This window comes from Lissotriton helveticus, chromosome 11 (genome assembly GCF_964261635.1).
Source record: "Lissotriton helveticus chromosome 11, aLisHel1.1, whole genome shotgun sequence".
Taxonomy (NCBI): Eukaryota; Metazoa; Chordata; class Amphibia; order Caudata; family Salamandridae; genus Lissotriton; species Lissotriton helveticus.
In genome coordinates, this window is record NC_136072.1 from 170,419,185 (window position 1) to 170,433,004 (window position 13,820).

General features: G+C 46.4%; 1 protein-coding gene across 14 annotated transcripts in view; it reads left to right on the forward strand.

Annotated features, from left to right (window-relative positions):
• DLG1 (discs large MAGUK scaffold protein 1) overlaps positions 1 to 13,820 on the forward strand; it is a 1,315,748-nt gene that overhangs the window by 211,803 nt on the left and 1,090,125 nt on the right. The window contains exon 1 of one of the 14 annotated variants that reach the window (XM_078666476.1): positions 10,271 to 10,792. The exons of the other annotated variants lie outside the window; for them this stretch is intronic. Coding sequence (XP_078522602.1) covers positions 10,763 to 10,792 — 30 coding nt within the window. The 5' untranslated portion in view covers positions 10,271 to 10,762. Of the gene's footprint in view, positions 1 to 10,270; positions 10,793 to 13,820 lie in introns of those variants that run through there. 14 annotated transcript variants of the gene reach the window in all.

Here is a 13,820-nt window from a genome sequence, read left to right on the forward strand (position 1 = left end):
ACTTCCTAATTAAGCCATGGTAAAGTCGTCTCTCAGTTAGGTAGGCATCTCTAGTATCTTTGGAGAGAGCCCTACGCCATAGTCTCTCGGCTCTCTTCAATGCGGTTTTCGTTTCACGTAATTCAACATTAAACCATAGGGCGGTTTTTTTAACGCGGCCACCAGGTTTGACTTTTGCCAAAGGAGCAGTACAATCTAGCGCATCACTGATGCGCTTACAGAGATGGGCATTAGCCGTGTCTGCGTCGACCCCCCCCCCAGGGTTTCCTCCTATAGTCAGCGCCTCGCAAAACTTAGACTGGGAGAAGGTCGCCCATTTCCGCCTAAGATGATACGGTGCCATTGGCTGCGGAGATCTACCTTCAGGAATTCGAATAGTGAAGGGTACCAGATGATGATCCGACCAGGGGATGGGGATTGGGGTCATAGCTTTTACTTCCCCCCAGTTAACAAATATGGGGTCGAGCAAGTGACCTAGCTGGTGGGTAGGACCATTTACAATTTGGTTCAGTTGAAGGGCTCCTAAAGCTTGACAGAAGCTCTTGCTGGCGTTGTCTGAGGGGTTATTAAGGTGTAAATTAAGGTCGGCAAGTACCAGAAATGTATTGTTGCATAGCGCGGTCTCCATAATGCTTTCAACCAGACTTTCCTCGAACCTGGCTGTGGGGCCTGGGGGTCTATAGATGAGCATGCCTTTCAGCGTGCAGTTGTTATTCACTTTAATCGCAAAGCTCCCTGCCTCACTATCCAGGACAGGGGAGTAGTCTAGTTGGCAGCGTAGATTTTCCTGAACTACAATAGCAATGCCCCCTCCTCTACCTCTAGGTCTGTCCTGTCTAAGTATTGTATATCCCTCTGGGAGTGCCTCTAGGGCATCAGGTGTGGATCCCACATCGAGCCATGTTTCAGTTAAAAACACAAGGTCCCACTGTTTGTCGGTAAGTAGATCATATAGATCTAACTTATGCTTCCGTAGCGAGCGGACATTAATCAGTCCGCAATGTATGGTATAATCCGTAGTGGCCATATTCCTACCAGGATCATAGGAGAAGTGACAATGTTCACAACCTGTGTTATCCTCCACTCGTAGGTTGTGTTTACACAACTCAGCAGTGTTACAGCGGAGGGCTAGTAGTTCTTGCTTGCTCCACCGTATGGGGTTCTTCTGAGGGGCATAAGGTATGGCCCTGGACCGCGTACGATCGCGGACGGGCGCAGACGGGCTTGACTTGGACGCGCCCGCTGCGCTCGTCCGCTGCGCTTACGTGTGAGGCACATTTATAGGTATAGTGGGCGTGGCCAACGTTCGAGCCGCGATGGCGGCAATGGAATCCTTCTAACTCACAGCGCTCAACTCCGCTGTAGCAGGGAAATCATTCATAAAACAATGTTCAGGGGAGAAGGTCAGAGAATATAGGCATTTCTGTGGCTGCAATATTTACCATATATTTATGTATTTACTGGATTGCTGCATAATTTGCATATTTCAACATAAATGTTGTTTCTTCTTCAAATGGATAAAAGAAACAGTGACTGAGAATATGCAGCATAATTTACATGTTTTGCTGCCTAATCTGTGTAACTTTGCCACATAGCTTGGTCCTCCATGCCACATAATTCTATTAGCCTGACAATGTTAAAGCTCTGCAAAGTGGTTTGTGGGTGTGATCATGATGATGAAAACCGTATTTTGCAGAGAATTGTGTTCACTGTTCCTGTGAAATGCGGGTTTTTAGATCAGTCTATTTTGTAGAGTAAAATCGGTTGTTAATGCTGTTAAATGTGCATGTTTTATTCAGCATATCATACTTCATTCTCACATGACTGAGGAAGATAGTGTCAAATGAAAAATTTCCTAGCTAACGTAACGGAAAGTTTCAATTCTATTAAGGACTAGGAGGCGAGGATTATGCAGTCCTTTCTTCTCTTTATTATAATAGCAATTCAAAGAAAAAACCAATCAGCACATATTAACTGAACCACAACTCCCATGAGCACATGGGGCACAGTGTCCATAGTATCCACCAGCCAATGATGATGCCGTCCACTGTATAATTATCCATGACGTCCTTTCCTCTTCGTCTTCTTCTCTGTGAGGAAAGAGCCCCAGGAACGCTCCTCAATCCTTCTGGTCTTGTCCTAAACCAAACAAGATAACTGTTATCCAGCTCTTCTTTCAAGAAAGCGAAGAGAGGCAGTACACAGTAATCACTAGAATCAGCACAAGTAGCAACGTGAACCTTTTAGAGTCCTAGAACATGTATACATTACATTATTCCGATCCAACCCCCCCCCCCATTGCATTAGCATAGCATTGAGATCAATCGTAAATCATTACTTACTGAAGTACGAAGGTATACGGGTGGGTCGAGACCAGCAAGTCTCGGGAGGGATAATCCTCGCCTCCTAGTCCTTAATAGAATTGAAACTTTCCGTTACGTTAGCTAGGAAATTTTTCATTCTATGTCAGGACGGAGGCGAGGATTATGCAGTTTCAAAGCTTATCCACCACTAGTTCTGCCGCACCATAGATGGGCTTAAAGTAAAACTTTTTGAATGTGGACTCTGAGGACCAATCCGCCGCTGCCATAATATCCTTCAGTCTACCACCCACCTGAATGGCTTTCGAGGCCATTGCTCCTCTTGTGGAGTGTGCTCCAAACCTGGTGACATCCACCCCCGCTTCAGTCATGATTCAGCGGACCCACCTAGCGATGGATGGAGCTACAACCGCCTTAAACGGCTTCTGCAGAGCAATGAGAAGCTGACGTTCCCCCGGAGGGCGGTACTCCGCCGTCATGTCCTCATACGACTTGAGACAGCGTACCACACAGTTTCGGTTGATCCGGAAACATCGGGTATGACACTGATCTGATACCAGTCTTGGTCCTTCTAGAAACCGTGAAAGTCACTCCCTCTGGAGTGAACATACGTGCCGTGATATCCAATGCTCGCACATCGGAAACGCGTTTGCACGAAACCAGACACAGCAAAATCGCCAACTTAGACGACGGTTCTTTTCTGTTCAGATACTGGTTATCCCGCCAGGAGCAAAGGAAGCGCAGGATGATGTTGACGTCCAGAGATTTTTATATCTGGGTTCCGAGGGTTTGGAAAGTCTGACACCCTTCATGAGTTTGCAAACCCAAGGATGATCACCAGCCGGTTTGCCGTCGATGTGGGCATGCCCCGCCGAAATGGCGGATCTGAAAGAGTTGACAGAACGATAAGCCAAACCGGATTGGGCCAATTCAGCCAGAACATTTTGAATGTGGGTAATGTCCGCCCCCACGGGATCAGCGTGTCTTCCCAGACACCAACGACGCCACCGTTGCCAAGCCGATCGGTACCTCTTGACAGTACCTGGAGCCCAGGCTCTGCTGATGAGGTCCTCAGCGTCCGCCGAAAGGCGTCCGTCTTGCCAACGTCCCCTGAAATCCTCCACGCCATGAGGTGCAAGGTCCCCTGAAGGACCAGCGGGTGCCCCTCTCCCAGGGGTCCCGAAAGCAACGCAGGGAACAAGGGCAGTCGTATCGGACAATCCCACGACAGCTCTAGTAGCGGGGGAAACCAGTCCTGAGCCTGCCAGAAGGGGGTCACTAGGACCAGCGATGCCTGCTGTTGGCGAACTTGCGCCGCTACTCGAGGAATCATGAGAAAGGGAGGGAACGCGTAAGCTTGTTCCAGTGACCAGTTCTGTAGAAAAGCATCGACCGCTGCCGCCTCCGGGTCCGGCCTCCAGCTCACGAACTTCGGGAGTTGACGGTTGAGCCGGGAAGCGAACAGGTCCACTGAGAACGGCCCCCAAATGACCATCAAAGCTTGGAAGACCGCAGGGTGCAGTCGCCAGTCGCTGAAATCCTGGAAGTTCCTCGAATGCCAGTCCGCGATCGAGGTCTGAGTGCCCGGTAGATATTCCGCCGACACCGAAATCCGCTTCTCTAGGCAATAGTGCCAGAAGTCTTTCGCCAGGTTTGCCAGGGCCCGGGACCGAGGTCGCCCCAGGCGATTGATATACTGCACCGCCGACACATTGTCCATGCGTAGCAGGATGCAACACGACACCTGGTTCTGGGTAAGAGACTTCACCGCAAAGGAGTCCGCGAGGAGTTCCAGGCAATTGAAGTGAAGCTGAAGCTCTTCCTCCGACCAGCGGCCCCCCATCGTGATGTCGCCGCAGCGAGCTCCCCAGCCCGCTCTGCTGGCGTCTGATTCGATGATCAGATCTGGGCTGGATCCGAAGATCGCTCTCCCGTTCCACGCACTCATGTGCTCTATTCACCAACGCAACTCTGTCCTCGTTTCCTCAGTGAGAGAAATTAGTTCGGAGTATGTGAGTCCCTTCCGGAGATGTTGCGCCTTCAGTCGTTGAAGGGCCCTGTAGTGCAATGGTCCCGGAAAGATCGCCTGAATCGAGGATGAGAGGAGACCCACGATCTGAGCCAAGTGCCGAAGGGAGATTCTGTCCTTCCGAAGGGTCTTGGAGAGTTCCTTGCGAATCTTGTTCACCTTCTGCTGTGGGAGGCTGAGGCAAGCAGACTCCGAATCTATGAGACACCCCAGAAAAGTCATCTGTCTCTTCAGAAGAAGCTCGGACTTCTGAGCATTCACCACGAACCCCAGGTCCTGGAGCAGAGCAATAGTCATGTTCAAATGGGAACGAAGCCGATCCGGCGACTGATCCATGATCAGGATGTCGTCGAGGTAAATGATCATCCGAACTCCCCTCTCGCGTAGTGACTCCACCACTGGCCGCAGGAGCTTCGTAAAGCACCATGGGGCCGACGAGAGGCCGAAGGGGAGTGCTTGAAATTCGAAGACCTCCCCGTTCCATAAGAATTGCAGAAAGCGCCTGTGAGGCGGAAAGATCGCCACCGTGAGGTACGCGTCCTTCAGATCCAGGCGAACCATCCAATCCCCTTGGAGGAGAATGTCGCGTAACAGATGGATACCCTCCATCTTGAAATGGCGGTAGACCAGCCATTCGTTAAAGTCCCTTAAGTTGATAACCGGGCGAAACCCTTTGTCCTTTTTCTGGACTAGGAAAATATTGCTCAGGAAACCCGAAGGGTGAAGGCTTGTTCTGCGGATCGCTCCTTTCCTGAGGAGTTCCGACACCTCGGTTTCGATCAGAATCCTGTCTTCTGTGGAAAAAAACAAGGGTCGAGGGCGAACCCTCTGACGGGGGGGGTGCCATAGAACTCTATCCTGAAGCCCCGGACCGTCTGGAGCACCCAAGGGTCTGAGGAGATTTTGAGCCAGTTGTGGAGATGATCCCGTAACCTCCCCCCCAGAACGGATGGGGAAAAAAGGGTAACACTCACCAGATGGGCCTCCCGGTGAATTGGCTCCACCGTGATATCCTCTGCCGCGCCCTTTGCCGACGCCTTGACTAGGGTAGAAGTTCCCCTGGCGACCGTCGTTCCAGCCATTGTTACGGCGCTGTTGGTTCTTGTTATTAGGGCCTTGCTGGAACTGGCGGCCGGAGGAGCGACCCCGTCCTCTTCCGACCCCTGCAAAAACCCGTCCAGGAAAAATCTTCTTGATGGACGTTTGTGCTCTGTCTAAAGCAGAGAAAGTAGTGACGAACTTATTTAACTCCTTAATAAAGGGTTCGCCAAACAGCTTGCCTTGTGCAATAGGTCCTGCCTCCGAAGTGGCCAAATCCTCGAGTTTAGGGTCTATCTTAATTAGGAGGGATCTCCTCCGCTCTGCCGCCAACGCGCAGTTTGCGTTGCCCAGGAAGCATAGGGCTCGCTGTGCCCAACCTGCCACGACCTCCGTGGACATCGCCGTCCCCGATTCTTTGGCCCTCTCGGCTAACTGAATAATCTGAGTCATGGGGCCCACGGCGTCCAGGAGCTTATCCTGGCAGTTGCGCCAGGATCGATCTATGCCCTTCCTGGGATCCTTCATAAACTTAGCGAAGAACGCATAGAGCTTCTCGTCGATGTCTGGTGTGGCCGCCACTCTGCCTTCCAGCTTCGGGCGAGGGCACTCACCACGCATGCGGGTTTTAACCTCTTTTTCTAGGGGTTGACGCACCTTACCCGCCACGTAAGCTGCAACCTTGGGGTCAGGGATCCATTCCGACGATCTCGGGTGGTAGATTTTCATCGGATCGAACATGCCCGGGGTCTTGTCGTCCCCCTCCATAGATCCCGAGGAATGAGACTCCGGGCGCCAGGGTCGCCCTGTGTACTCATCCTCATCCTCCGAGGAGCCATCATCCTCGGTAACACCCTCTCCCTCCACGGGGAAACCATCCTCCTGGTCAGAGTCCGGGGCGACCTCGTCGCCATCGTCTCCGGGGTAGAATCCCTCCCGGCAGGGTACATTCTTAAGCGTTCGCGCACTCTTGCGGAAGGAGTCCCTCAAGCGATCGAACTCCTCCGGGGGGGGGTTTGATTGTCCAGCAGACTGCATTTGAAGAGGGTGTGAGCACTGAACACCTTAAAATCAGTTCCCAAAAGGTAGCCCCCTTGCCGGTGCTCTGACAGCTCCGCTGTCAAAATTGCGTGTGGTAACTGCTAACCGCCACCAGGTGGCGCTGCGCACACTGCGCGATTGGAAATACACCGAGCCGGTGTCAGAGCGAGGGTTGGTGAGGCCGGGAAAACCCTGCCTCAGCGCGCCGCCCCAGAGAGCAAGAACCGCGAGCGCAGCCTCGCCCTGAACGGTGGCACCCCACAGAGCCGAAGGAGCGCGAAGACGCGCGCCGCTCAGTCCGCGTTAGAGCGGCAGAGACGGCGCAAGCAGCGCCTGTCGCACGTCAGCTGCCGAAGCCTGATATGGAGAAAGAGCGCACAGCAGAACAAGCGCTATTGCACAGGCAAATAAAACACTAGCAATCAATAATATCACCACAAAACGTCAGAAAAGGTAAAAGGGGTGACTTATCGGACGAGCAGAGAAGGAAGAGGAAAGGACGTCATGGATAATTATACAGTGGACGGCATCATCATTGGCTGGTGGATACTATGGACACTGTGCCCCATGTGCTCCTGGGAGTTGTGGTTCAGTTAATATGTGCTGATTGTTTTTTTCTTTGAATTGCTATTATAATAAAGAGAAGAAAGGAGTGCATAATCCTCGCCTCCGTCCTAACATAGAATTAGAAATTGTATTCTCATTTTTTTCCTGGTGTTCCTTCTATGACCACCATAAGAAAATGCTGAAAGAAAGCTATTCTCTCTCAAACATGGTTTATGAAATCCCAGCAGAAGCTTGGCATTTTTTACAGGGTAAAATCACTTTAGAACACACCGCAATTCCTAAAACTAATATTGTACCACTAACATATGATTTACATGGTTACTAAAATCTGCTATCGCCCTTCATATGTGTACTCTTTTGTGACCCTCACAAACAGCTTTTCACTGCAATGCATTTCAATTGGGACCAAGTCCCTGAATCCTTGAATGGCTGCTAGAACCTATTTAGCATGTTGCGGTCAACTTATTATGCCTTGGGTGTTCAGAATGTGTTCATTCTGCCCCTTTTGAATCTGTTTATAGGTTTTTACTAGGTTGATAACAAAACACACAAACAAGACGGCATGCTTCATTTACATAGGCGCCTAGAAAAACTGACTGCCATGACTTGGTTCAAATTATGCTATACGTGATAGAGCAGATTGGTCGTATATCAGCAATTAGATATCAGTCATATTAAATCCGGCCTCATAGAATATAAGAAGCAAGATGAACATAGCAGCCCACCAAGAGGGTCAACAACACATTATTTGGGTCCGTTTTATATGTTCTAAAGTAAAAAAAACATTTTCAGGTTGTCGGGACCGCGTTCCTTGTCGTGGTAATGGCTGCCACGACATTGGTCAATACTAATTAGCTGACTGCAACATGAACAAATCTCCTGTAAATTGACCAATCAGGCCAACACTGGACACCAACGGTCTAGATATCCTTTAACTTTTTGTTTTTGTTAACCCCTTAATGCTTCCCTAGCACCTTTTTAAACACTAATTTTTCAAATTACTAATCAGTTTTTATAACAAATAACTCTTTTTGAGTAAAGCTTGAACTTTTTGCCAGATTTGTGTATTTCTTTTCAGCTGCATTTTTCTGTATCGCAGGGTAAAGTTTCCTATGGCAATAATTAAGGGAAATGATTGTATTTTTTGATAATCTGCCCATTTCCTAGACACCACTGTTTTTTCCCCCTTGCCCATCTCTTAAAGAATGAGCGCATAACTTTCGATGAAGGAGCTAAAGGCGATTACATTTTTTGGGACAGTTTTGTGCAGGTTAGTCGAACTGCACCAAAGTTATCAAGAAAACAAAATTGCCTTTCCTATGGAAAGACTAAGTTAACTAGAACTTCTCTGGAGCAGATTGCTGTTTTGAGCATAGCAGATGTTGTTTTCATTAATAGCGAACAACTGGCAAATTTCGTTGTTTGAGACCAAAACATAACTCAGTTTCTGACACAGTTTTTTCTTATACCACGGAAGGGAAAATAAATGTGACCCTAAAACCAATGTTAACTAGATCAAATGTAGTAATATACACATATTCACACATTTATTACTACAGTGCAAAGTTCAACTTTGTGATTATTACCATAACTGATGCAACAAAACTCTGCTTATTTAACCACAGGTTGCTCATTACAATTACTTCAGAAAGTAAACCCAACCTGAAACTTATTTTGAGACTTATTGAAGTAGACTTTAAATTAGTGCGTGGATTTAACTCCTGTACCCCTTTTCCGTTTAAATACCTATGTTCATAACACTAGACCGCATAAAACAGAATGGAATAAACTTTATATGCAGATCTGTCTGGATTAATACCCACCCGATCTACTGCAATCAATTGAGAGTTATCATGATCCACTTCAGGCTTTGTGTCACCTTAGTTATAGCTGCTTCATACTCTCAACAATGTGAATAAACAGCATATTACACCTTTAGGCATTTATCTGCTCTCTGATCAGTCCACACATGGTCACTTGTCGGTCTATAGAGAATATGGAAGTAGTGCATTAAACACACATACCTAAACAGCAGCAACAGCAGCACCAAATCCAAATAGCATGAATATGACATAATGAAATATAAATTAAGTGCAACATTTTCACATAAATTAATGACAAATAACACAGGTGAGCAACACCTGAACACAACTATAACACAGCACAACAACACAGGAAAATAGCAGACCATGGCAAGACTCTAACACAAACACCATCACAACAATAAAGGCACAATTCAAAACAATGATACATAACTAGAGACACAATACCAAAACCGCACAAAATATAAAAAACTGAATAACACAAACTAGTGATAGAGAAAGCAAATACAATCTTACACATCACTACGTGAAATTACATCACAGCGCAATACACCACAACACAACTCGGTAAAACAAGAAGCACAACCGAACAGCACAATAAGTGCACTACAAATAGCAATATTGTACAACTCCACAACATAACAAAAGATTATTACCCAACACTGCAAAACCATACAGTATAGCACCACACAACAAGTAAACAGTATAAAAAATAACAAATTCCCATCCACTTTCCTAGCATGTTTCCTTGCATGAAATGGACACGTATTAGTTTATATAATCTTCAGCAGCCATTGTGTTGACATAATAAAGTTCAATAAAAAATATACATTTTGATGTTTCATATATGAAATGTGTACTGCGCTTTTCAAGTATACAACAGGTCTTCTGTTGTCCCACGCCTAATTCAATAATCTGTGTAAGACTACTCTTAATAGTACAAGCGCAGACTTGAATGTAGAAATGCAAAATGAAAAAGAAATTTAAGTATCAAATTGCATATGAATAGTAATAAAAGTATATTGTCAGTTATGCGTGGTTTAAGTGAAGAGAACCACGGTATAAGATTAGCGCTGGGTTATAATACTTGGATATGGTTCTGAATAGTTGAAAATATTTTTAGAGCAATATTTTAGGTAGTCAGCAGAATCTACAATTAACATTTATCTGGCACAAAAAATGCATGTTGGTTCAGTTGATTACTGAATCGTTTTTTTTCTGGGCTGGAATAACTAACCGTTCTCCGACCCGATTACACGTGAAGCTTCGAAGGTGAAATTTTGTTAACGGATTCCTCCTGCTTTAAAGCCTATGTTCACCTTCCTTGTGCTCGGATTTTCAGTCTCCCCCCTCCAACATTCCACATGGAAGATTCCATTCGTTACTGCTCTAGGAAGTCGGTTGTTTTACAGGCTGCAGTCGCTGAACTGTCAGGCATGAGCAGAGCCGTGTTCGCGTGCAGGTGGAGTTTGCTGCCTTTCCTGTTTGAAGAGCTGCTCAGTTTCTGATGAGATGACAGAGAGCCACTTCCTGGGACAGCACACATCGTGCACAACATTTCATCAAAAGCCGCTCAGCAACCCTCGTGTTCCAAGTAATCCCGACAGGGGGTAGATTAAGGAACCCACCTCCCAGGCAGCAGTTGTGAAGCGGCACGGACTGAACTGTCATCTTCCCGGTTTAGCTTTTTAAACGGCGATAATTAGAAAATAAAGCGGCTTAGGAGCCAGATTTGGGGTGCTTACATCTTCGGAGCTGGTGCTCAGATGATCAAATTGGGTTTCCGCCTCTAGGTCAGAGCGGGAACTTGCCAAGCCCGCTGGCTGGCTGCCTCCGATGACCAGCCTTCTCATTTTTGCACTCAGTTTATCGTCTGCTGAAGGTGTCCCCGATGTACCCACAACTACACTGATGTGCGTGCAAGTCGCTGCTATGCCAGAGCAATGGACTGCTTGTGCATCGTAACGACAAAGGTAAGTCGTGCACCGACCGTTAGTTGCAACCGTGATATATATGTGTGTGTGTGTGGGGGGAGGGGGGTGATAGTTTGGCACATAACGGTTATTACATGCCTATAACCGGATCTCTCTGCTTTAAAGCTGCTTCGCTCTGCTTTGTGGCTTCAAGTCCCTGGTTGAGGTCAGCGCCTCGCACATTGCTGCTTTAAAATATCATGTTACCCGCTTCTAATTTTGGCAGGGTTGAAAGAGCCAAGTCGATATTTGAAAATGGTCGCAATCTACATCCGTGGCACAGAATACCATGCTTTGAACTATTAAGGCAAAACATTAAACATGCAAGTAAACTGGAATGCTGGGCCGTTCGTGGAGCACATGTTTTGATGAAACAGGATGTGCACAAGGAATGGGTCACTCGCCGGAGCAATGGAGGATGATGGAGCGTGGGTGGTGTGTGTCGTCACAGAGGTTACAGGTCAATGAATTTGTCGTCATTTATTCACATCATTCTTTTGTCGTAGAACTGTGGGAATCACACGTTTTTACAATTTGAAAATCATAGTAAGCCCAAGCTCTTCATGAGAGAGATCAAGCTTAAGTGTTTTTTTTTTAATGAGTGGATAGAAGCTGTGAGAGTTGAACAGCTTCCGAAATCGCTTCCAGAAAGAAGTTTCTGGACCAAAATGCTTGAATTGTCAGTAGGCAGATTATTATTGCATCGAACTCATGATTATGGATCATATCATGTTTCAAGCTGTTGTCCATATGTTTGCTTTGTTTTTCTTAATGGTTAGAAAGTTTTGAATGTTAATGTTTTGACTGTCTTTCATCTGAACGAGGAGTCTCTTATAATTCTGACTTAACTTGGGCACTGTGTGGCTTGAGGTAAAGATGCGTAGATGGATTTCCATGTATTCATTTTGATTGTAAACTGGGTAACCTAGACAGATTGTTTCACTAATATAATGTGACCTCCGTTAAAAAAAATACAGTATCTCCAAATAAATGGTGGCCATTGTTTTAACGGGGCTATTCTGTGAATGATGGCCCGTCTCGACACAAGGTTACATCAAACAAAAGAAAATTCCAGAATGCCTATTGTTGTGTGATACAGGACCCATGGAAGTAAAAAAACCCCTCTCTAATACAAGTGCCAATCATTCAGAATTCCTGACTACACGTGGATTCTAGTTTTTGGCTTTTATGAATTTCTCGTTATCAAAAACGAATTCTTTTTTCTTTATTCTGTTTACTTTATGTATTTTTATTCCACTATTTCTCGCTCTGTTGTCTCTTGACCATGGCTGAGCAGTTGGTCAGAATGGAACTGCAGCCCTCAAGCCCCTTCAGCCCCCAAGCAAAGGAGCATATTTTCACAAGGCCAAATGAAATTTAGTTATAATTGGAGTTACTTTTTGTCCGTGTATTTTCGTATTAACGAATGTAATGAAAACTAGATATTTGAACACTACTGGGATTTGAGTTCTTAAGTAATGTATGCTAAATTATACCAGAAAGAAGTTCAGTATTTTAGTAACCGTTGATTCTCCAGTATTGTATCTTTTATAGATTCACATGCTTGAATCTTTCCTGTTGTCATGGCGGGAGTCCCACGGTAACTGTAAAACTAGCAGCACTGAAACATTAGCATAGACCTCCATAGGTAAAAACAAAAGTTGTATTATCCTTTCAACATCATTTTAAGCGATCCAAAGTTCAGCCAATTAGAGCAGAGACCCTAGAGTATCCTTCCCCTGCAGAGCCACCATACCTCAAATTTCTTACCGCATGTCATGTTAGAGGGAGTCTCTCTGAGCTCTGCTCAGTGCCAGTATTAACTTCATTCAACTACTGACCTCCACATTTCAGCTATTCTGCAACATCTTAGGCACTCTTGAACCATGTCTTTGCCGGTTTAAAAAAAAAAAAAAAAAGCCTAAAAAAAGGATGTTTAGTCCCGGCAGGATCTGTAGGAAATGTAGACTTTTCTCAGACGATCCCCGAAAGGAGTGTCTGTATTGCCTCTTCCCTGACCATAAACCCAGGGAATGCAAATATTGCCACATAATTTCAGCCAAAACCCTCAAGGATAGGGAGGATAGACTTTTCCTCCGCTCCAGAAGAAGAATGCTGCCTCCGAATCAGGGTCTAAAACTGAGGCGAAAGCTCATTCTTCCTCCAAAAGAAAAGAAGACGGTTCCTCTTCTCATCATAGGGACTCTAAAAGATCCAAGTCGCAAGAAAAGGAAAAACATTAGTTTAAACACCCGCCAACAAATCCATGCGGAACCTACTAGGTCTGGTTCAGTGCTGGCTTCTGCTCCCCAGGCTCCTTTCAAGGACTATTCACCTCACCTTTCGACTGCTTCATTGCAGAAGATTCTGCCGCCTACAAAGAAAACCGACATTTCTGCATTGTCGCCGACCTCATCGGCGACAGCCTCCACGACACTGGTCAAGACGATGGCAGCAGCGTCATCTGGCACACAGCTGACACTAATTGCGTCACCACAGTTGACGAAGATTTCACCTTCAACCATCGGTCCGTCGCGGTCTATGGTTGCCCTGCCGACGAAGGTCGCCCACGCCACATCGTCAACGTTGCAGACCGCTATATCGTCGACGGCACCGTCGTCGAGCAGCTGACGGGCCTGTTGATGGTGGGAAAAGCCAGCTTGCTGCACCCACCAAAGCAGATCTAGCACTTCTAAAAAGAAATCACCTTTATCTCCAGCTCTTCTCCTGGACATCCAAGAGTCTGAGGATGAGGGCTTATTTGGCCCTGCTTATAGTCCCTCACAGTGAAGGGTCAAATGTCAAGACTCGGATGATGAGCATGACTAGTACAACAATCCATCCGCTTACCTTTCAGGTGATTATTAATACGCGGATAGAGATCCTTCCTCCGTGCAGCAACTTGACTCCTCCCAGGAGCATTATCCCTATGACGAGCAACAGAAGGAACACCATCCCCTCTGGGAACCCTCTGTGCATGTTCCTGTTTCTTTAATATCATCTCACGACACATGATAGACTACTATTA